Source organism: Argiope bruennichi, chromosome 4 (assembly GCF_947563725.1).
Source record: "Argiope bruennichi chromosome 4, qqArgBrue1.1, whole genome shotgun sequence".
Classification (NCBI taxonomy): Eukaryota; Metazoa; Arthropoda; class Arachnida; order Araneae; family Araneidae; genus Argiope; species Argiope bruennichi.
Window position 1 is genome coordinate 106,669,225 of NC_079154.1, and position 26,619 is coordinate 106,695,843.

Below are 26,619 nucleotides of genomic sequence, written 5' to 3' on the forward strand. Positions count from 1 at the left end.
TCAGAAACATGTTAACGTGATAATTTAAAAACACGTCTTAAATATATCAACTTAAGTATGGTATTTTGTAATACAATTGCAATTTTGTGTCAAATTTTTGTTTCAATTGGTTGAGAAAAATGTATCTAAAGCATAAATTCCATTTTCTGATGCTATTAACCACATGCCAGAGGTAAATCGCTAAGGATGACACGATAGATTTGGTACAAATGCTAAATTCCCGCCAAACTTTAATATTTCCTAACTGTTTATTGTACGCCTACATCATCTAAGGCATTCTCTGCCATGTCAAATTTATTAGAGAGCATGCGAGAAAGTTTTGGGTTTTACTTTTAATTTTATTGCACTTTGCTAAGAGTGAAAAATCCTTTGTTTCATTAGCTTTTGGTATTTGTTTGGTATTTTTCTTTGTTTCATTAGCTTTTATTTCTCCTTCCATGTCAAAAATTTCTTTTACAAAGTACCTTTTTTTTTTTTTTTTTTAATATTCCAAAGAGCAAGTACATAGTAAAGTACATTTTATTCATAAAGAGTAAAATAAAAACATTTCACATGAAAAAAGTAATTTTTCAAAAGTGCAGATGTATTTGTAAGAAATATCTTATGCCTGACTTTATTTTGAGTTGAATTGTTGAAATAAATATTATACATATTTTACAAATCCACAGCTTATGCAAAACAAAGTTGTCAATTTTTTTATTCTTTTCCTTTTGAGTCAAACGCACTTCATTTTCTCAGAAATGTCCATGTATATTTTTCAATTTATCTTTCCTGCAACTTTTGAAAAGTTAATTCGCATTTCCTATGACATACTCTGCTGTGTATAGTATACGTGGATTGAAGAATATATTCAAGGGAAAGTCTGCAATATCAATTTTCTACAGAAGATAATTTGGAATATTTTAAGTGACATTTAAAAAGTATATCACAAAATAAATCGCTGTTATTAAAATGCTATGGCTTTAAATAAAATTTTCAATGCACTGAATTTTATGCAACGAATTACGCGCCGCAATAAACAAGAATTAAATATCACACAATAAAATCCTTTTCATCGGTCGTTCAAAAGATCGCCCCCAAACAGCATATAATTGCGAACAATGATCTAATTTAGCACGACTTCATGGTAATGAACAAAAGAGTCTAAATAATAAATATATATATATATATATATATATATATATATTGTGTGTGTGTGTGTTTAGAGTAGTTTCTCTCGTTTTCGATGCGTTTTGCGCATCAAATACATCTTATTTTATTCTTATTTTTCGTCAATGGGAACTATCTTGCTTTTTCTTTAAAAAACTATAAGGTTAAACATGAAGTTACCAGATAGGATTACAATAAATTCTTCGCTATCTAGAATACTAAAGAAGTTCGGGTTGCAACATGTTTAATACATTTCGTCTCTTTGGAATAAACATTTCAATAAACGCCGATCCCATTGTTGAAGAAAGAAGTGAGAAAAAGCTCATAAAGTGTTATCTTAACACTAGTTGCAACTTCTGGATCCATACCCAGAATTCTCCCCTTTCAAGGGTTTTTGTTCTTGCTACATCCGATAAACAAAGATTTTTGACTATATTTTCGATTTATTGTATTGAGTGTCTGGGGGAGGGGGGCACGTTTGCGGAATAAATATTTTCTGCAGACTTTCGCCAAAAGTTCTTTTAAGGACACTTTTTTCGATAGTAAGCACGTTTAAGGCGCTTAAAAATGATTTTCAAATTTAAGCACTTTTCATGACGCTACGCACCCTGATATTTTAATATATCATGCCCACATTTATAAAATAACCCTAAATTAATACATTAATGAAAATTTCAAAAACCAGTATTATTTAGTTTCCGTTTCCTTGCCTTAATTTGGAAATAGATGCTTTATGGGATATTGCTTTAATAACTTATTTTTTAATAAACTTTCTTCATCAAAGATATTCTGATTGTTTATTCTTTATAACAGTATTAAATTAAAAAAGCAAACTTTAAAATAATGTAAAATCATTAAATAGCAAGAACAATTAAATACTCATATAAAACATTGTAAATCTATGAATATTTATAAAAAAATTAAGCATTCCAAGTTTAAAAATTAAAATTAAAATGTCTGGAATAAAAAATTAAATTACTAAGCCATTTTTTCTGAAGAACATCATCAGTTTGACAAGCTGATATGCCATGTAACTGTTGTTCTCTAGTAGTGCCTTCAATCTAAGAAGAAAATTATCATGAGTATCTAGAATAAATTTAAATTATTTTTCAAATATACAGCAATATTTGTAATTAGATATTCAGATATTTACTTCTTCTGTAAAAACCATAGGATTAGCTTCAGATTCAGCAACTAGCTTCTGAAGCATGGAAGCAGCATGACTTGACTGGAGATTACTAATAGGACTGGGAGCAGCTGAAGCAGAATTTATTGATGTGTTTGTTTGTGAACGTACTTTCTATTGAAAATGAAATATAAAGACTTAATCAGTATAAATGAAAGAATTTTTTAGATCTAAAATAGGACTAACCTATAAAGTAAGTTTTTATTTAAGTGAAAAATGTTGAATGGAAATATGAATATACATTACTACTAAAAGCAGATAAGCAACTTCTTGGGGGATACAATTTTTCCTACAGAAATTCTATTCTTCAGCTACACAGCCTTTTTTTAGTTTCTGAAGTTTTAAAGAATTGAAACTACTTTTACATCATCTGTTCACTTCAACCCACCACAGATTATATATAAGTTTCAAACAGTTTTATGTTTGTTAATATGTTAAAGATTTTGTATAATTCATTATGGGTGTCTGTGCCTGTAATTTAATCCTATATATTAAATGATAAAACAAAATTATGAAGGAAACACTGTAACTAAAAATATTTAGAAAAACAAATCATTATAATTAAAATAACACAACTCATTAATTTTGCAAAAAAAGCAATTATGAAAATAATTACATCAAAAATGAAATGCAAAATTAATAAGATTTCAAAAAAACAGGTAAGTAAACAAAAATTACTATCAAAATTTCAGTATTCTGAAATGAATAATTAATAATAAAATTCTTACATGGCAAATAAAAGAGAAAACAAGAATTGTTGACTATAACCCTCAGAAATAGAAAAGCATTCAATATAAATGATTTTACACAGATTTTCTACGAAAATGAGCTTTTATTTTTTAAAGATGCAGGAAAAATTATTGAGAATAATGAATTAACAGTGACAGTCCATACCTGAGGAGTATTTTGAGATTCAACTTTAAAACAACGAAGAGCTTCAGTAGATAGATTTTTCTTTAAAAGAATAGTTTTCTGGTAACTGTCAAATAAACTGAAAATAACTAATCTATTATGTCTTGTCCATGCTCCTCTTAAACCATGAACCACTAAGCGATGGGTCGGTGTATCTTCCTATTAATAATTAAAAAAAAGTATAAAATCAAAAATTGAGTATTGACAGTTAAGTGAAAATACACAGCAGTTTTAATAAAATTTAATTCAAATCCATACCTCATCTGAAATCACATCTTTTGAAATTTCTTCTCTTCCATAGGAAACTCTAAAAATGCATTACTTTAAGTTTCATTCAAATATATACATAACATAAAAATATATCTTTATAAAATCAGAACAAAAAGTGGAAAATATTAAGGTGTAAGAAAGGGGAATAAAAAAATGGAGTAAATTAGTTTACTTTCTTTTGAAGATATACCTTTATTGATATTTCAGGGGGAAAAAATGAAAAAATATTTTTCTAATACAATATTAAGATTAATCTAACACTCTTTTCTCTAATTTGTGAAAAATTTCAAAATATCAATTCATTATATTAATTCCAAAAACTTTCATTATTTTCTCTTTTAAACTTAAAAAGAATATTTAGAAAAGAAAAAAAATAATTATAAAAAATAATTTCTGTTATAGAAATTATGGAACAAAATACACTCGTATCGAAAAGTAAGGTCACAAAAATGTTTTTCAAAGTAATTCTAAATGGCTACCAGTAAAATTTAAACAAATTATATTTTATAGATTGTTAAGGACCGGTAACACGATATTAACCTTTGCTGTTAAAAAAAATGTTGTTTAGCATTAGTTTTTGAGGAACTACTGAAATTATACCGTTTAGGCATCTGGAATTTTTGCCTGCAATTTTGTGAATATTGCATTAAAACAAAAAATTTAACCTGTTTCCGGTGAGAATGAGTTCTCATAATTGTTTAGACTATTCCTTGAGATGGGAAGCCGTTAGCAGGCTTGAAGTTCAGCAGTCTCAAGCAGAGGTGGGTCGATGGTTACAAGTGGCACCAAAAGCGGTATCCAAGTTGTGGAATCAATTCCAAACAAGTGGTACTGTAACCAGGAAGGCTGGCCAAGGCCATCACAGAGCAACAACGCCTGCACAGGATCGCTATTTGGCATTAAGTGCACGACAGCATAGGCTGACAACGGCTCCTCAACTTGCTCATGACTTTGCTGCTGCATCTGGAATAAGAATTTCCAGACAAACAATATACAGACGTCTAGCAGAGAGGGCCCTTTATGGCCGGTGACCAGTTGAGTGTGTTCCTTTCACTGCATCCAACAGAAAAGCCCAGTTGTTGTGGTGTCGAACACATCAGTCTTTGGCACAGAAAGAATGGGGACATGTTCTTTTAAGTGACGAGTCGAGATTTACCACACAGAGTGACATTCATCGAATCTTCACCTGGAGAGAGCGAGGAGCTCGCTATCATCCCTCCTATGTAAAAGAAATCGACAGATTTGGTGGCAGAGGAATCCTTGTCTGGAGGCATAATGTTGGGCAGTCGTACACCACTGCACGTCTTCTATGCGGGTACTGTCAAGGCACATCGCTACAGGGATGAGATACTTGAAGCCTATGTGAGGTTGTTCCGGTGTGCTTTTGGTCCAGACTTCATGTTTAAGGACGATAACGTGCGTCCACATAGAGCCCAGATCGTTGATGATTTTCTTGAGGAAGAGGATATTCGATGTGTGGACTGGCCCTCGAGGTCTCCGGATCCCAATCATATTGAACATGTTTGGGATGGTCTCGGAAGAGCCATTGCACAGCGTAACCACCCTCCTAATACCCTCCAAGAGTTAAAAGCCACACTTTTGGAAGAGTGGGCTTTGTTGCCCCAAGCATTTATTGATACCCTCATAAACAGTATGAAAGCTCGTTGTTAAGCCTGTATAGCAGTGCACGGTGGTCACACTCCATATTAGACAGGCTTTCCCCGAGATAAATACTTTATCTCTGATTCATAATGTAACACTTTTTGATAACACTGTTGTAACACATAATGTAACACTGTTTCTTAATTCCTAATTAAAACCTTCTCCATGTTTTTATGTGTCTATGTTCTTTCTTCCATTGTAGTGTACCTCTGTGCCAAATTTCGTAGCAGTACAATAAATAGTTTTTCATTTTTCGCAGATTTCATGTTTGTGACCTTAATTTTGGACATGAGTGTACATTAATTATTTTTAGTTTAATTTTTTTTGAGAAAACTCATTTTGTGATGCTATAGATATAATTTTGCACATGAAAATGCACCTGTGCAAAACTTTATTTAAGACCAAGCAAAGAACTACTGATTATTATTAAAAAAGCAGTCACATGAAGCTTAAGACATATAAGTAATAATTTCACACTCATAGGATAACTATTTATCAATAAGCATATCAATCTATATGAAACAACACACAATATAAAACATATGATACATATTATTTCTTTTTTCTTTATAAGAAATTATAAAAATGAAAAAAATTATAAATAAAAATACACTAACCTATTTACACTTAAGAAATAACTTCGCTCAACTGACTGGCTAAAAGATTTTGCAGGCTATATAGAAACAAGAATAATAATTGTATTCCTCTATTACTCAAAATGTAATAAGTGAAATGTTTAAAAATTGATACCAACTACAAAAACTTACACTTTCATTTTCTTCATCCATACAATTATACAACCATATTTCACTGTCAGATAATTCAGAATTTAAGTAACCAATATTCCAGTTGGCACGTGGTCTGTATGAAAAATAAATATATATAAATTTAATATAATCAGTTTTGTTAAATGAAATAATTAACATGAAAATACTACAAAAAATAATGACATAAATTCAAATATAGTAACTTTAAACAGGAAATCAATTAGTTCTTGAAGAAATATCATATAAAATCTTTATCTTATATATCCTCTATATAAATTAAAACATACAGCAGTATTTAAAAAGTTTATCTTGATGTGAATCAGTTCAGTAAGGAGTAACAGAAAGTGGGAAATTTTAAAATGCCAAAGATTAAATAAATATACAAGACATACAAAATATTTTGAAATACTGCCTTGCAATATACAGGGCATCCACTTGAGGCTAAATTCTTAACTGATAGAGATAGATATATTTCCAATTCAAAAAATGTTTTAAATGACAGGAAGAATTATATTTTATGCTTGAGTTAATAAATATATTTCTGTGATCTAAATTTAACTTTTTATATAGTTCCCCCAGTCATATCAATAATATTTAGTACAATATATTTGGCATTGTAATATTTTAAACAAAACAAAAAATATCTGTTCTTCTGCAACTAAAACTGATTGAATTATAAAAAAAATCTTGAAAATCTCCATTTTAGACGAATTTTGCAGCTAAATCCACAGCCTCGAGAGAGAGAGATCTTAAGGGATTGTCTACAAACTGAAATCATGCAAAGCTGTGTCACTTTTTTCAAACCATTCCTTAAAACAAATTTGTAAGCGATTCCTATTTAGGTTAAACAAGTATAATTTGGTTAATTTTAGTCATAAAAGGATGGGATTTAAAAAAATCATATGTTTTGTATTACTGTATGTTTTGGAGAATTGACAATTTTTTACTAAATATCTTTGATAAGCCTGCAATGGCATAACTAGGGTAGGGCAGGCACCTCAAGGTAACCACAAAATTATGAAACAATTTAGTTGATTTCATAAAAGATATTGTTTAATCCTTATTCCACAGAATTAAAATAAAACTTTTTAGAAACAGCTTTTTCTCATTTTAATATTTGTATTCAAATTATTTCGATTATTTTTCAAATTCAAAACACTGTTTAAGTTCTGCTTGCCAACATTGTTTCTAACATAGAAAGCAAAGCATGAACATTTGAAAATACATTTTTAATTAATAAATAAAAGGCAAATATATTTTCATAATATATGTGAATCATGTCAGTAATATTTAATAAACTAAATTCAATGTGAAATTGAATTTAATACAAATAAGTTTGGAAGGTCACATTCTTATCAATCAGTAAATAAAATTATTAAGTGTCTAGAAATTAGTTATTGGGTATGAGTGGATATCTTGTATATAATCTAATAAAAAATACAATATATATTATCTACATAAGAAAAGGCACTCATTTTAACATTTTTAACATTCTTACATTTTCCAAAATATTTTATAGGATGATATAGAGTCTCTTAACAACTTCCTTTATTCTGATTTTATATCATTTACTTTTTAATAGCACAAAAATTTTATAAACTCAACAACATGGACTATTAATTACAGATTGCATCTCACGAATTCATATTAAATACCATCCCCGGAAAATGCCCCAAACTGGAATCCTTCTTTAATCTTAAATGTGATATAAAAGATAGAAATTGAGAAACAGGACACTAAATTTCCCATTTCAGTATCCTATTCAGTGTGAGGAATATAAAAAATTGTGAGCCGAAATTTCAGCATTGATAGCAGCATCTCTTAATTATTTATAATTATAAATTTTATTCATAAAATACTGTACACTCTGAAAAGCAATAATATATGATATCAGCAATGTCAATTTAAGTATTATTAAGTAAAAAATAAACAAAGGCAAAAATTAAACAAAAAATAGAAAATTTCAAACAAACTGAAAACAATAAAATTGTTATAAAAAGATTTATATTCAGTATTATAATGTACATAACACTACAATGTGTCATAATATTTAAAAAGATTTTAATGATGGTGACAATCAAATATTCAATATTTAACATGGTAACTGAAGAAGAGAATGAGAAACAATGAAGGGGAAAATATCAAGTTTTAGATTAGTTTTAGTTATATTAACATCCATTTTAAAGCAACATTAGGACTATTTTGGGATAGACCTTGGAATTTTGAACTGAGTGCAGATGACAAAGGAGATACTTGAGTTGATACTTCCCAAAATTTCTGCACCACACAGTGGGAAAACATTTGGCCCTACTGGACTTAGAGTACATCAGGTTCACTTACTTGGGGGTTCTTCAGCTTAATCAGGTTTCCAAATTGGCACTCTCTGGTGCAGGAGTTGGGACATTAAAACCAGGTTATTGCAGCCCAGGCAAAAAGTCAAATATTCTCTTTGCAAAAGCCAGTCTTTATTATTTTAATTGGCAAATGCAAAATATGTATTAAAACAGAATTAACTTACAAACAATATTCAGTTAGAACTACCAAGAAAAATAAAAATATGCATAAGAAGAACCATGAACTTTAAAAATTATTCCTTTTCCCACAAATTGAAACATCCCAGAAAAAAAAATTATTTTTTTTACCTTTAATTCAACTTATAAAAAATGATACACAATGCATTAGATAAACATAAAACAAAAAAATGAATTTATAACGTTTCTTACCTATGTTTGAGACCATCATTCACATTTGTAAGAGTAAGAGTATGCTCAGTACTAAGAAATAACCGTCCACCAATAAGTTCTAATCCTCTTTGCTTAGCAAATGACATCCAATAAATTATTTTAAATTTATGCAAATTTAAAGAAATACAAAGTCTATTGTAGTGCCTACTAAGTTGTGGTTTACGAGGCTTAGTATTGTTAAAAATGACACCTCTTTTTGTCAAACGAGTAACTCCTGAGAGAATCATCTGCCAAAGTAAAAATAGCAATTATTTTCCACATAATAGTAAAACACATAATGCTCATCGTAATTTCTTTTAAGAATATTAAGTACAAGAATGCAATTAAATAACGTGATTGTGTTTAACTTGATAACTTGTTGGTGGATGTAAAAACTTCCCACCAACTCACAGTAAAAAATAAATGCAAAAAAAAAAAAAAAAAAAAAACAAATTTTTTAAATTATAATTAATGGCTTTTCGTTTTATAAAATAATTTTTTAAAAACTTTAAAATAATTATTGTATGATGAAAATAAAAAAGCAATATGTTGATTCACTTTTTCTATTAATTTGTTTATCTCAATTAAATTTCTATTTTCATGACACTTTTCCTTGACAGAGGGGAGATATTAATATAAACTGCTCTTTAATAAAATATTTTTTTTCAAAAATGTAATTAATATTTATGCAAATTTAAAGAAATACAAAGTCTATTGTAGTGCCTACTAAGTTGTGGTTTACGAGGCTTAATATTATTAAAAATGACACCTTATTTTATCAAATGAGTAACTCCTGAGAGAATCATCTGCCAAAGTAAAAATAGCAATTATTTTCCACTTAAAAGTAAAACACATAATGCTCATCGTAAGTTCAACAAAAATTTAAAAATTTAAATTAAAAAAATTAAAATTATATATAAATCTATTTACAGAATTAATATTTAGAACTTAAATTATATATAATTTATTCCATTTGTAGCAATATTAATTACTAAATAAATGAAAAAATAATTTGATTATCAAGAAAAATCTATAATAAAATCTCCCCAATTAAAATATTTTTAGATAAATGCTGGAAGAAGTACTTGAAATAAAGAGATAGATCAAATTTATTAATCAAACCATATTCTATATGATATATGTATAAAACACATACTTTTAAGTTTTCAATCCATCTTAATGTACTACTATACAGAAGCATTGTTGGCACATCATCTGAGGAATTAGAGTTTCTTGTTTCATATGAATAAGAAATATTTAAATTTTGAGACCGAAAAGCTCGATATGAATCATGCTCCTAAAAGAAATAATGATTTAATTGGCAATAAAATAAGATACACATAAATTATTTTTTTTTTTAATGTATGTAACATATTTATTATTTTGCTTCTTATTCAATTTCTGTATGTATGTATGTATACATATATATATAATAAGCATAATAAATCTCATAAATCATAAAATGTAAACAGATTTACATTAACCCTTAACTGGGGAGGTGCGGTCTATGAGACACATTTCATTTACACTCAAATTAAATTTCCTAATGAATGTATTAGTATGAAAAACTGCCAATATATTTTGCAGATATTTTTCTTGATATCTAGATATGTTTTAGAAATTTTTCAAAATATATTATCATTGAAAAAAGTAAATGCGTTGGAACATACATTTTCTTCTCAAATTACATGTTACAATACATAATATTCTTGAAAAAGCATATTACTTTTTACTTTTTAAATCATATTTATTTTTACAGTATATGAAGGTAGAAGACAATATAATGTAAAATTCAACAATTATATGAAAAATAAAAAAATTGACACGGGATAAAATTGGCACTTTTTTTTATTGGCTTGTGTGACTTTCATAGCACGGTTTTCTGGGGCATTTTAAACATACAGGTTAAGAACTAGCATAAAAATCAACCTATAAATTCTGTATATATATATATCTCTTGGTATATTAATATATTTTATAAATTTTTCTAAATGCATTATCACTAGAAAAATTAATTATGTTTGAACATACATATCAGAATCAGCTGAATGCAAACTTTCATCGAAAAAACTCTTCTGTACAATTATCCTTATCACTTAAATCACTTTCTGCTTCATTTATAAGTGCCTGGAGCACTGCTTCATTATAGGATCAGCAAAATGGATGATATTTCAGGGCCCACGTTTAGAGCCATCAGCTACGCCTTATTTATGACTGGGACACTAACAGGGAGGTACGGTTTTAGAGACTGCGCTTAAAGAAATAACTGAATTATTTTAAAAAGCATCCGCTGAGATCGGTTGAAAAAGTGAATGTGTATTGAAGGTCAAAAAAAAGGAAGCTAACGGGTCAGTCCATTGAAGTGAGCTAAAAATAGAATAGGCATGACCGAAAATCCATCATTAGCGATCTCGCAGACCGTTCATCCCCAGTTACGGGTTAATAAAGTACTCTTGGGGAAAGAAAGTTACTGTTAACATTTAATAACTCATTTATGTATAAAACTATTCTTAGCTTCTAAAAAAATAGTACTGTTCATTTGAGCCAATATATTTAATATTTAAGCAAAATGCAAATCAAGTACTCTCCTATCTCCAAAATATATAGGACACATGAATATTGGAATCATATAAATTTAAAAATCTAAAAATTCATCAATTGAGAAATGGTACAGAAAAATCAAATATAAGACTTGTAAATTTTAGAATTCTTTTTAAAAATTAACATAGTTTTTAAGTCACAATTACATCAAGAAAAATGAATTAAACAATAAGTTTTCGAAGCGCTGAAGAGTTTCAAATTAATTTTATACTATAAATGGCTATTTTAACAGTGAAAGAATAACAAATAGTTAAATTATTAATGATTCATAACCTTTTCAATGACCCAAATTTATACTAATACATGTGACAACAAATGCAATAATGAAAGAACATAATTTGTTTTCTAATTAGCAAGAAAATTTATTAAGAATAATAGATTTAAAAGAAAAATAATTAATCATAATTCATTCCGATTAGTTAACAAATTTTTTGTGCAGTGATAAATTCATTACAGAACAAATAAAATAAAATAAAAATATCCAAGATTGAAACAACAGAATGACACTAAAACAATTCTTTACATTTTTACATATATAAATTTATAATAGCACAAATATATTTTTGTAATAAAATTTAAACATTTTAATTCATAAAGTAATTACATTCACAATGCATAACAAAAAGAGATAATACTGCTTCTTGTATTCAGTGAAATTTCATACTTTTGATAAGAAACATGTTTCAAAATTAAGGAAAAGTAATCATTATAATAATAGAAAAAAAAATCAAAAAAAAAAATCAATATAAACACAGATACACAATGTGGTGGTGAGGGGTATTTTTCCCCTTTAGTTAAAAATTATTAAAATAAACTTAAGAAATATGAGTACAAGAAAAAAGAAGTACCTGGTTAATGGAATATTCAGGCACTTTATCTGGAGCACATGGCATAACATTATGATGGTCATATGGATTTCCCAAGCATAACCAATTAAAATTTACACTGTAGAGTATTAAACAATTAATTAGTTTTAAAAAATGGCATGTATATTAAATAAAATTTGAAATAATAAAAATTATATACGGAAAAAAATCCTCTTATTCCAAATGGAATTAATTAACATTTATTATTATTTATTTTAAGGTATTCAAAAGAACCTTTAATGAAAATGCCTTAACAAACAATAATAAATATTTTTTAAATGCTTTTAAAGAGTAAAATTACAAAAGGTATTTGAAATATTTTGACAAACATTTTCAGAAGTAAATTGGAAGAAATTATTTACTAATTCTGTAAGTTTAAGAAAATGTTTGTTTTTTTTTAATAATAACAAAGTCATATTTACAAAATTGATTATTGTTAAATTGGAAAAAAAAAATTTTTTTAATGATACATAATTAGCAAGCAAATGAATATAAAATGTTGTACAACAAATATTTTACTGAAAAATGAATGTATAATTTGCACATTGATTTACATTTAAATAAGTAATTAGTATCACCTGAGCTTTAGATGTGGAATGTGCAACACTCTTATATCATCATACTTAGAAGCTGTGTGAACATACATGTCAAGATCTCCTTTGGTAAGAACTTTTCCTAAAACAATGAAATATTGTAAAAAAGGAAACTTTCAATATTTTTATGATAGCCCAGATGGTAGTTTCTTATTCTACATAGTCATTTTAACATATTTTTTTGTATATTGTTTTGTTTTATTATTTGTCCAATAAAAGAATTAATATTTAGTTTTTTTTTCTAAGATGAAGCAGCCAAAATAAAAATTATCTGCAATTATTAAGGAGTTATCAACTAATTAACAACTTTAATATAAATATACAGTGTATTCAATTCACATTTGACAATAAAAAAAATAGCAGTATTACACAGAGCAGACTGATATTGTTACAAATCTGTAATACAGATTTCCAGCTGAGTTAGTTCTATATTGAGAGAGAAATTTTCAAAAATTCTTAATAATAATTGAATCTCCACTAAATCAATTACTTTTATACTTGGTCGCCATTTGGCAACAAAATTGAAAGCCTGGAGAAAAAAAATGCAAAAATTTTAACTCTATTTCTATTGGGAACTGAGATCTGAAAAACTCTATGTTACATCAACCTGATGGGAGATTATAAAAAGCGAGGCATTCACAATGAGCATCAATGCATTGCAAGCAGGTGAAGCCAAGAAATATTACTGTTACTAAGACAATTTGCCAGTGTGTCGTTAATTTCTACAAGTACTGTTCTTTGTGTAACCTTTGACAGTGTTTTTGTTACCTGTACCTCGCATTTTCTTGTAGAATAAAGCATTGTTTTCCATTACTTAGTGTGTTGAACTTCTTTTACTGTACATCCAGTGGATGAGTTTTGGATCACAACTTTAGGAGGAAATACTGAAAATTTTCTAGATTTAATTTACATCAGGTATAATACAGTTGACTCACTATCTGTATAGAAAATATTAAGTTCATTTCAAAATGAATACAATTCTAGATATTGTTCTTTTATTATAAATGTTAAAAAAAAAGCATAAGAGGAAAAAAGGTACTCTTCTGTGGCAATAATTCTTTCTACTTAAGAACCTAATTCCATTCATCAGTAATATTATACATTTTCTATTAAAAAAGATATTGTTGATAGTATAAATTAATCGTAAATATTCTTTCCTTAAATGTCTAATAAAATTCCATATAGGGATTTCACTTACAACCTACATTTAAGAAAATCTAAATAATATGGAACAAAATGATACTCAATAACATTAATAAAATAATTTATTTAAAGTTACCAAATGCCATCTTAACACAAAATGAGATTAACGGCCTTAATATGCTATCTTAATTAACCAAGGATTATAGTGGTTGTTTCTATATTTAATAATTTTGATGTCTCCAAATGATCAGTTAAACAATAATCTAAATAAAACTACTTTTATGTCATCTAAGCTTTTTTTTTTAATTATCTATTTAATAACATTAGTTTGGATTGCAAATCTATCTTTTTGTCATTGATTTCCTTCATATTTTTATATGAATTGATATTAAGTAAATGCACATTACAGATAAAACTTGCATTATTGAATATTGCACAAAATGAAAACCCAACAAACAAATATAGGTTGTAAGCACTTAACCTTAAAAACATAAAAGAAATGCAAATGCTATATTTTTTAATGTTATTTTTTATTTGATCACAATTTGATGCAAAGAAATAAATATTTGATAATTTCATTAGGCAAAATTGCAATACATTTATAAATAAATAAAGTTAAAAATAATTTATTCACTGGAATTAGTGGTAATGATCACATAAATAAATGGAACTTTGCTGTGCCATAGTAAGCATTTTGCCTTTTGTAACTATTTACAGTTTCAATAAATGTAAAAATTAAAATGTGTACTAAGTAAACATCTACTTTAGTCTATTTTTTAACTATACTATGTGTACTTTAGTCCATTTTTCAACAAATGTGACGAAAAAAGAGTAGGATATAGCTAAAATACCACTGCATTGGGATGAGATTTTACAAACTATCCTTTGATATAGCTCTAGTTTAGTTTCTAGAATTTAAATTTCCCTTTCATGCAAATATTCTGTTATCTCATAATTTTTGTTTTCAGGTAACTTATCCATTTTATATATTTTATAAATATATGATTTTCTTGATTGTTTTTCTTGTATAAAAGTAAAATCTTATAATAAATTAGAAATCTGATATGTTTAAATATATGAGGTTTACAATAATCAAATGCTTATAAAAATAATTATAATAAGATTAAGTAAATGACTGTTTTTCATTTATAGAAATCACCTAGACCGCAAGATAAAAACAAAATATAAAATTAAAGCTTATAGTGGTGAAATATTTCTGAATTCATAAAAGAACGAGAATTCTGAATATACGGTTTCAAAAATGGAGCAGTGCATTAGAAGAAGACAAATACATATTACATGAATGAAACAAAAGATTACTTTCAACATCAAATAAACTTATTTAACTAAAATTTAATGACTAACCATTTGTCCATTCAATAAACACTTCAGACCATGAAATTTCCATATGTTCAGTAGTATTATAAGGATCAAGAGATGCACGTAAGTATAGATTTAAATGTTGAGCAATAATAGTCAATCGTCCATGATACAAGAGACGCATTTTATCCCACCAAGGTAAGGCAGGACTAGGATCTAATGAAGGTCTACTGATCATTTCCATTGCTAAGCTTATTTGTGACATGATAGGTTCCCAACTTGGACCATAAGCCATTGACATTTCTTCCATATCTGAAAATCGAAGAGTTGTTCATATAAATGTAATGTATTATCTATTCAAATTTATAAATAAAACCAGATGTATTTGGTTCATAAGCTCAAAAATAATAGCGGAATTATTGAATATCTTCTATGATCATTCATTTTTATAGCATCTAATAAACTGACCTACTTCCAAGACAATTACTTCTCGTACAGTTTTAAAGCAGGTACTGGCAATAGTGTAATGATCTTGGCAAAGTAAAAATCTTAAATTATTATTTAACAGAAAAATTAACTTTAAAAGCCACTATTTTAACCTTTAGCCTATAATGCAAATGAAGGGATGGGAGCAATTGATAAAGTAATGAAAAAGTTCAAAATGTATTCCCAAAAAACACTTTGAAGTACAAGTTTCTAAACAGGCATATAAACACCCTAAGAACTACAAAACTTAGTTTTATGGTACGTAAATGTAACTGCTGTCAAATCTATTTGTAACCAAATATTTATAAATATGCATACAAATAATGATGGATAAATGGAAACAAGTGCATCTGCTTTGATTTATGCAATTTTATTTGTTTTGTTGTATTATTTATTACAAATGTAACAATTCTATAAATGTTAAATATCAGTTATCAAGTTGTTTAAAGTTAAAAGTCAACAAAAATTTTGAAACATAAAAATATTAATCGCCAAAACACCAATACGCTGAGTACACATTTAATATGACTGAAAAGGGAAAGTTGCTAAAAGTGCTACAGGATGATGCTTAATTTCAGAAAATTCACCATTTCAATATTTTGAAAATATTGCATTATCAATGTCACAATTGGCTTCTGCACTGGCTAAAATATTTATTGTAACCATGATTTTTTATTCAGTCTATTTTATAAAAGTCATGATAAATAAATAAAAATAATTCAAATAGTTTAAATTCCACTATTAAGCAAACAATTTAGTTTATATCTATCTACGCAACAGGATGTAAAACATGTTTTTGATAATTTTGAACTGGCATCAGATAATGAAGCTGACATTTGAGTAGGAAAGATTTAAATTCAAACATATAAATATTTTAGCTTTAATCTTATTCAGCATAGGCCAACCTTATGTATACTATTAATTTTAAAGAAGACAAACACTTTTTCCTCTACACATTTCATGAATATAATTCTAAAACTACTAAATGGTAATTAGAAAGAGTTGCATTTATTATAAAAATAATTGCATTCATACATATACTAATAAAATGATTTTCACATTGCATTAAAAATAGAACAGCCATAAATCTTCAATGATTTTCTACAAACTTCCATTTACATTAAACAAATAACTATGCTTTAAAAAGTAAAGTCATCAAATTATAATTTTTTTTTAAAACAGACTTTCAAGTATGTTTTATAAGCTTGTTCAAAGGAATTCATAATGTAGTGAAAATAGGAACTGCTATACATTAGGCATCTGTACTCAGTCTAGAAAATATATTCAATTAATAGACACTGAAGCATTTTTAAAATAATTTAAGATATTATTATAATAAAATTAATCTTTAAAAATTTAGTTCCATTTTCACCTAAGAGGGAAAAAAAACATGCAATGCTTTAAGAAGCATAATTATATTTAATAAAAAATTCTAATTTACTGAATATTAGATAATACTATTAAATTGTTATGAATGCGAAGCATTAATAACCTTATTTAAACTTAATACTTTTCAAAATAGAATCAGAGAAAAAAAATTTATGACAGGCTATGATAATTCAAAATATATTTCGCATTCAATGAATATTGTACATACAAATCAACATGATGTTTTCTACAAATATCGAATAATTAAAATATTGAAGCAAATAATTACCAAATATTTCATTCCAATTGATTAATAACTTTAAAAGTTTAAATAATTCTAGAAAATATTAAAGTTTCCAACAGAACAATAATTCAAATGCCCTCAAAAACATCACTTGTAAAAAAAACCAAGTCTCGCAACTCAGTTCTTCTTTAGTAAAAAGTTGTGAGATCCATGTAATACCAAGTCGGTCAATTTATTCAGTCCCTACTTAAGGGTCCTTCTGTCTTAAAATATTACGTAATTAGCTAACCTAATAACATCTTATAGTGACCATATCAATATTAAAAATCTTTTATGGTTTAAATAAATAGATTGACTTGGCAATCGCACTAAACAATCTAATTTAATATAATATGTTAATGTAATCTAATTTAATGTAAAGGTACATTGTGTTTTTATGCGATGGCCAAGTCAATCTATTTATTTAAACTATAAAAGATTTTTAATATTGATATGGTCACTATAAGATGCTGTTAGGTTAGCTAATTACGTAATAACTTAAGACAGAAGGACCCTTAAGTAGGGACTAAATAAATTGACCGACTTGGTATTGCATGGATCTCACAACTTTTTACTAAAGAAGAACTGAGTTACAAGACTTGGTTTTTTTTACAAGTTATGTTTTTGATGACATCTCATTTCTTTTTGTATGTAGTCTTCCTCTTTTTCTTTTCCGGTACTACTTCTTGAGCTTCAGCTACATTTTTTCTTAAAGCCCACTCCCTGTCTCTATGGGTTTTTCTGGAAAGCTTTGATGCTACAATTTTTGACAAGTCTAAACGGTAAATGCTTCTTAGTCTGTTGTGTTCACAAATTGAGGATTCCTGCACTTTAATACTTCCAAAGTCGACATTAATTAGATATAAGCCATCCAGACTTGTAACTCTCGAAAGTGCCACGTAAGCTTGACAGGATGTGAATACTGCAGAACCTATATCCATCAGTGCATTATTTAAACTTAGGCCTTGACTTTTGTGTATGGTTATAGCATAGGCTATACATATACGATGAACATAAGCTCTATTAATAATTTCACATTTAGCTTTGACCAGACTAAGCTCGTAAACATGTTCTTTATTAAATGTAATGTATATTTTCTTAATTATTTTTGTATTTTCCGAATCAACCTTTACTCTTTGCACTATACCGATAGAACCATTAACTAAATCAAGACTCACGTCAATATTTCGCCTTAAAATGACTTTTGCTCCTATTTTTATAACTATGTTCTCTTCGAGGCCTGCAGTCATAGAAGCATCGTCTTCATATTTTTTATGCATTGACGAGCTTTTTTTGTTAGGTATCTGGGGCAATCTATGCTATCTACAGCTGTAAGTTTTATTTCGGGATGTGGAAGAGATTTCAGCATTGCAGTATTTAATTGTTGACACATGTTTTTGTAGGTAATAAGCAAACGGTATCATCAGGAAGTTTCGAGAGGTGTTCAATTATTTCAATTAATCTGTTTTCATTTGAATTGGATTTGAGAGTTATTAATCGAGCTGAGAGTAAGTTGCGGTCTTTTTGTGTAGTCACACCTAATCTTATTCTATTTAGCATTTCAACAAAGTTAGAATCATTGAGCTGTTGCATGTTAATTGTAAGTTCATCGTATATGAACAGTTCAATCCACAGATTCGGTATACTGAGGGAACCTCACAATTTGTTAGTTTCAGCAGTTGATAGTTTTTCAAAAGGTGACTTTTCTCTTACCGGCAGAAGCTGTAAGAGATCTCCGAAAACTACAAGATGTTTTTTTCTAAACCACCCCTAAACTTGCCGTGCCCCCCGATATTTTCATATAATTTTCTATATGCACATAAATAAATTATTATTGTTAATTAGAAGTTAAAAGGAAGATTTTTTTTAAAAAATAAGATATATAATAAGAAGAATCATGACAATTATGCAGTATCTCTAAATTTAAATATTATTATATAATTTAATTAAAAAAAAGCTATTTTAGCAAAATGAACTAACCATAGGTCAAATCATGATAAAATTTTAGAGATGGCATGCTTCGTTCCACAGTAAAATCTGACCAGGGTTGATCTATCTGTACAACTGAAGTTCTTTTAGCTTGAAAAAGAAAAATTATTCCCATAAGATTTAAAAATAAAAAATTAGGAACAAAAAAATACTGATAAACTCAATAATAAATCCATAACACTCATCTAAAATTAAATATTCTTTCAGAAATGAAGCAAAAATGCTCATAAAAAAGTACCTTTTTATCAGATTAAATTTCTTAATAGTGTTAAAATCTTTAACTTGTTTTTACTTTGTTCTGCATTAAATATATAAATACAAGCTAACCTTTAATTGATATATACATATATGCAAGATATTTTATTCTTTGATTTTTGCTAACAATACTATTACATTCACTGATTTGGAATGCAATAAATTGATCCAGAATGGACAAAGGGCTATATCTATATCTTAAAGAAAAGTGTATCACACAAGAGGTACTGTGGTGCAAATTGAATATGCTTTCATCAGCAGGTAAAAGGGAAAAAAATATTACTGAATAATTAGTTTCTTTATTTTGTTCTCTAAAATTAAGAAAATTTTTATTTTAAAATGATAATTTGGAAAAATATTTTTCTCAATAAAAAATGTCTTTTTCATCAGATATTCTATCAAATAAAAAAACATTTAAGCACATAAAAAAAAAAGGAAATTTCCGAACCTCTTGGTGCTGCTTCTTGTTCAGCACCTATGAGAAATCCCCACAAATTTAACTCCCGAATATTCAGGGGTACTTGTGGAAAATCTCTCATTTGCCACACCCATGATGTAACAGAACATCTTACTTTTCTGGCCCATAATGTAGTAAATTCCATTCCTTCCTCTGGATATGGACTATAATACAAAAAAAATCACTTAAAAATTCAATAAATGCATAATTTTTTTTAAATAAAAATTGCTTATTTTTTACTGTTGAGAAAAATATTATTTCAGAAATTCTTAAAAACTAAAATATTCTATGAGAAGAGGTAAAGAATATTTCTAAATTCAAAGCTTCAAATTGATTAATTATATTTTGGAAAATTTTTATTTTAACAAAATTAATAGGATGCCACAAATATCATAACCATTTGCTTTATATGACATTAAAAAGAAAAAAAAATGAAAATAAAAATAAAAAATGAACTGGCAAGCATCAATATACATGACCCATGTAAAATAAATAGAATTATATCAATTACAAAAATAGTCAGAAATTAATTTTATATTAAAATGGGAATTAATATAGATCAAGAATAAAATATTCCATTAAATTACATTCTTTACTTGTCTTGTAAAGTTTAGCAGACATTTTCATTTAAGTGACAAATTAAAATATATTTTATTTATCTATGTTTTATAACCAAATCTAAATGATAACCAAACACAAAAAAAGGATAGATGACAATGCAGCCTAAGTTTTTATACATTTGAGATGAGAATCATCTCACATTTAGAAACTGAAATGACAAAATATTGCTGAATTTACAATTTTATTAGGCTTGTGATGTATTTCACATGTTATGGTAATTGTATTTTACATTATGATAATTAATTTAGGTACCCATTTAGAGAGTTATAAAAGAATCTAGATCTTATATAACTTAGAAGTTAAAGTGGTTTTATGCATGAATTTGTGCAATAAGAAAAAGATCAAATTTTAAAAATGCGAAAAAATAAGTATCGCAGCAGATTAAATTTTCCTGAGAATGATTAATAGACAGCATCATAAGCACTGCACAAATAATTTAGTTTCAGGCTTTTAGTAATGCAAACAGTTAAAAAAAAATTTGGAATTTAATCAAACAATTTTTTTTCTTTGCTTTGTTTTGTAAAGAACAATAAAATCTACAGAGATAATATATATCTTCAGATACCCAAAATGCATAACATCCAACAAATCAAATAAAAATGCTGCCAGTAAATATGCACATATACAATGATTTGCTTTTTTGATACACATACATGTTTAAACTCTATTCAAAGCAACTATATCAATCACTTCAACAAGAGACTTAGCTTATTATTATTATTACATTCTTAAACTCATGTGTTAAGAGTAAATGATGCTAGTGACTTCCTAAGTTCAAAAAAAGTTTTCGTTTGTTTTGAATATAAATATAACCAATGAATTTAACAAAAATAATAATGAGAAAAATAATTTTTGTTTAAGATTATTTTAAATAAAAATATATTTTTCATAAAATTAAAACCAATGGAAGTAATATTTATATATAAAAAAGTTTATTTTCAGTTACATTAATCTAAAATGAATATCTATTTGATTATGTCTCTGTTGTCCTTTAGAAATCGTATATTAAAAGAGAATTATCTTTAACACATAAAACAGATAAGATGTTTTAAGGATGCTATAATCAAGGACTAAAACTAGTAAGTCATTCAAAGTGTGGAACTAAAAAAAATCATACTGTAAGTATATTGTAATTCTGGATTTTATCAGATATTCAACAGCTTACTACATTTTCTGCATAAATCACCAAATCTTCAAAATACTAATAATATTTTTAAATAACCTATGAATTTAAAAATTCATCCACCTAATATAAGAGTACATAGTATACTTCAGACAGATAGTGACATTTACATAATTTGGAATGAACTCTGTACAGAAGTTATAAAAGATAATTTTATTTATTAATCAAGTAAAAATGTTTTTACATATATGAATATATATGATGAATTTTTGCAATAGTTTTTACCTTTCAGGATCTAAAAGTTTTATTCTGTTCACAACTCGTTCTGTACCATGGTAAGAAGTATCAGCAATTGCTAAAATATCCACATCTTCAAGAGTCCAGGTGCATAGAGATGTTCGCATCGAACCTTTCTGATATAGCTGTTGAGATCTTTGTATATAAATCTCTGCATTTTTCTTAGCAAGTTTTGAATAAAGTAGATTAATCTTTTCACCTAGATTAAAACAGAATAATTTAATTACTATAAATAAATACAAATAATTTTTTTTAATTTTAGAGAAATATCAATTTTTTTCAACTTAAATTTTTATCAGAAACAATAAAATGAAGCAAAAGTTCAAGAACTTTCTGGAATTATCAAAAAAATGTATGGAGAAAAAAACTGAAGTAAACTAAAATTCACTGCTCAAAAAAATTAGAGTAATAGTGAGTTTAGTATAAATCTATATAGTTGACAATTTTTTTAACTGAAATAAAATAGAAGAGGTAGAAAAAAAAAGTTATATTGTTTGCAAATTTGGAAATATGCAAATTTTATTTGTGACATAAAAAACTATGGTTTTCAGATAAGGAGTGAAAAACGATGTGTCGTCTTCCTTCTGTAAGAGAATGTGAAATGTGTTGAATGTTTTGTAATAATGAATACAATCTTTCAACAATAAGATTCAGCGAAAACGGTAGCCTACAAAGCCATCGATCATCAAATGAAACAATTGTAGAGGAAGCATTAGGAGTTTTTTAAAGTGCCATACCCTGACTATGGAATGATTTTGGGGAACTGCCGATGTTCATCGATAATCAGGACAAGGTCGTACACCTGCAACAATACAAAATGATAATCGGTATTTAACACTAACAATTACAAGAGAGTGCACATCACTCTTCATTGTAATGGCACTTTCACAGGGTTACCTATATCAGAAGTTCGAATCAAATTGTTCGAAAACAACTATATCAAGTGGGTTTGTATGCTCACAGACCTATGATTCATGTTTCATTGACAGAAGACCATCGTACAGGAGCATATCAGATGTGAATGAAATGAGTGGACCAACGTACTCTTTATAGTTCAGTCATACATCAATGTACAATTTGACAATAAACGTATTTTTATCTGGTGAGAATCTGGTAATTACAAAAATCCCTCATTTACACATTAATGTCTGATTTGGCTGTGGTGTAGAGATGGTCTGGTGTGGTATTTCTATCAATGGCTGTACAGACCTGATCTTTATCAGAAATAGAACATTAATGGTTCAGTAATATGTGGATGGAATCCTTAGAACTATCATAATCCTTTACACTGCAGACTCAGATTTATCATACTATTGCTATTGATTAATTCACTCACATGGATGATAACGCTATACCACATAATGATCAGCTAATAAGAAGTTTTCATTTCTATTAAGGAATCTTTCAATACTGCATAGTATATCCAAGCATATCCCCCAGATACAGAAACAATAGAATATGTTTTAGTCACTAATCACTTCCAGAAACAATTCAATAATTGGAAAGCACTGTTCTACAGAAGTGTGAAAAAATACCCATACTTCTCATTGATTCCATATCTTGTAAGTGTGAGGTATTGCTTTTGTTCAGGGGAAACCAAGCTTTTTATTTGAACATATTTGTATCCGAGAAATCACATTTTTGTAATTCTGTACAATAAGCATAAATTGAGCATTTTTTGTTTACCAAAAAATATCATGAATAAAATTTTCTAATAAAATGAAATCTTTGTTCATTGTTTGTTTTCTTTTCTCATATCTTACAACACCTATAGATCAAATATCAACCACCAAAGTGTTTCCTCCTCTATTATATATATCTAAAATCATAACATCCCCTAACTGTTTTGAGCAGTAATACAAATTAGTAGCAAAAATAAATCATGAGGCATTGCACCAGAAATTTGATGCAAAACGAGTTAAATACCTAAAACAATTTTTTTATCGTAATGAATTTCAATTTCAAGAGAAATATAAACAGTTTAAACTTTAAAAAATTTTAACAAATATTGATATTTAAAAAATAATGCAGTCATATTATTTTTATTATTATTATATATATGTTTTTTATTATTATATATATATATGTAAACACACACCAAAAAAGATTAAATGAAATTAAATTACTTTCAGTTCATTTAGATGTGAAAATTATAATAATTTAACAAAAAAAATATTACTTGGCAAAAGTAAATTTGTTCGTCGAAAACTCTCGATTTTTTCATCTAACATTCTTTTTCTTTTAAGGCTTTCATGATATTCATCTTCCAAAAGCTGCAACGAAATCAATCTTTCAAAATATATGCAAACTTATAAAATATATATGTAGATACATAACATTTCTTTTTATTAATTCTGAGAAAAGAAGGTTTAAACTTTACATATTGTAAAATGTAATAATTCTTAAATTTTATTCAAGACAATTTATAATATAAATTGTTTAAACATTTAAACACAATAGTTATCATAACATATAGAATCAGACAAAGAATACATATCTGACAGTAAATCTGTAAAATTATTTTTATTTTATCATCAAGATAAATAAATCCCTCTATTTCTGATATTCTTTTTATGATTAAATAAATTTCAAGAAAAAAATTATTGAATTTCAAAGCTAGTAATAAAAATTGAAATACAAATTCAAAAACCTTAAGAAGACATTAAGATGACATTAACTAACAAAATTTAATTATCAACAAAAGTAACAGATGTTGACTCACTGCATATATATATATATATATATATATATATATATATATATATATATATTGTTATTTAAAACAATAACCATCTATATAAATATTTCAGCCATTTCCTATTAATCAAATATAAAATTTTAACAATATTATTAACTCATAGCTAAATATTTCAAAATCCTTTTCTTTTTTTTTAACATTTTATAAAATAAGTGATGGAAATTATTATAATATGTAACCAGATGTTAGAAAAAAATATTTAAAAAACTTTCCTGTTGTCAAGAACTGAAAAAATGAACTTTGGAACAACTTTTGTCTATCTTGCTAACTATAGAATTTGTTTTCAGATATGAAATGTATTTTAATATTGCTGAACAATTTAAAATTGCTTTTTGTGATATTCATATATCACTAATATTTCAAATCTTCAAAATAAAAATAAAACTTAATTTGAAACCTAAATTTTTAATTAAAAATAATCATTTAAAAAATTTACCAATTTTAAATAAAAAATATTAGTAAATTATTTTATACATTATGTAAAAAACAATTCAACATATTTTTAAAAAGCAAATGTGTAAATAGTATAAAGAGTCATTATTATATAGTGTAGGATTAAATGTCTCAAGTTTATAATATGGAACCTGAGTCCAGAGTTTACTGAACTCAGAAAATGAATCCAGAAAAAAAAATTTAATGACAAATGCACATTTTTTTATACTTAATGTTTATTTTAATCTGATGAACAGAACATAAAAGACTTATCAAATTAAAATTATAAAAAATATTTTTATAACATAAAAAATATTTGTTTAATTCATCAGTACAAAACATACTTCACAATTATCTCTTAGTTTCACTTCAAAAGGATCGTCTTCTAATTCAATGGTCCAAACCTAAAAAAATTAAAACAGCAGTGAAAAAATTGAAAATATATATTTACAAGTAATCATATCCAACATCTTCTTTTAATGAAAGGTAAAATAAGCATTAAAAATGCAAATTTCGAATTCACCAATAAAATTTACTTTTATTTCAATCAGAACTAAATATACAATCTAAAATTAAAAAAAAAAAATAATGATACGACTAAGATTAAAGAAAAATTAAAACAATTTTTTAACTGTTATTTAATATACATTATTATTAACATTATTTCTCTTCACAGTTATTCACAATTTCTTTTTATCATCAAACAGCTTTTTGAAAAATTAATAAGTAATTGCATTTGTTTTAAAAAATCTGAAGAAATATTTTTTCTTCAAAAAATGGACAATTAATTATGAAAAATATTCCCATTTAAATAAAAGAATTGACTTATCCCTAAACACTACCAGAAAAAAGGTTAATTGAATTTAAAAATAGACATAAGAAATCATGAAATAATATCAAATTATTCAAATTAAAAACCTGAAATAGGACATTTAAAGCTTATTCAGATATCAGATATTTTATATAAGTAAACTGCAGTGCTTAATATTAGTTTTAATTTATAATTACTTTATTAACTTTCAGAACAAGGATTTCCATTTGAATTCGTTAGAGATATTTAAATATAATGAAATGAAATCCATTAGAAAACCTAACACCTAATTTTTGGTAGATTTTACAAATGAATACAAAAAATTATAATAAAACTTATCTGAATAAAAAAAAGAAAAGAAAGAATAATTTGAAGTAAAGAGATAAAAGAGATTGGAACTATAGGAGGAGGTCTTTAAAATATTCCATTTTCCAAAAAGATAGATTTTCTACAAATAATTATTTTTATAAAAAGTATTTAATGATAATAAAACAACAAACATTAACAATAATAAATAAACAAAATTCCATTATATTATAATGTAATT

General features: G+C 26.7%; 1 protein-coding gene across 1 annotated transcript in view; it reads right to left on the reverse strand.

Moving 5' to 3' along the window:
* LOC129965828 (protein hobbit-like) overlaps positions 1–26,619 on the reverse strand; it is a 76,135-nt gene that overhangs the window by 20,688 nt on the left and 28,828 nt on the right. Inside the window, exons 24-39 of the mRNA XM_056080043.1 lie at positions 25,606–25,665; positions 24,251–24,344; positions 22,060–22,270; positions 20,022–20,194; positions 19,310–19,408; positions 15,238–15,504; positions 12,715–12,811; positions 12,119–12,215; positions 9,826–9,966; positions 8,670–8,917; positions 5,947–6,040; positions 5,797–5,852; positions 3,506–3,554; positions 3,230–3,406; positions 2,303–2,449; positions 2,129–2,210 (exon numbers count right to left, since the gene is read on the reverse strand). Coding sequence (XP_055936018.1) covers positions 2,129–2,210; positions 2,303–2,449; positions 3,230–3,406; positions 3,506–3,554; positions 5,797–5,852; positions 5,947–6,040; positions 8,670–8,917; positions 9,826–9,966; positions 12,119–12,215; positions 12,715–12,811; positions 15,238–15,504; positions 19,310–19,408; positions 20,022–20,194; positions 22,060–22,270; positions 24,251–24,344; positions 25,606–25,665 — 2,092 coding nt within the window. The remainder of the gene's footprint in view (positions 1–2,128; positions 2,211–2,302; positions 2,450–3,229; positions 3,407–3,505; positions 3,555–5,796; positions 5,853–5,946; positions 6,041–8,669; positions 8,918–9,825; positions 9,967–12,118; positions 12,216–12,714; positions 12,812–15,237; positions 15,505–19,309; positions 19,409–20,021; positions 20,195–22,059; positions 22,271–24,250; positions 24,345–25,605; positions 25,666–26,619) is intronic.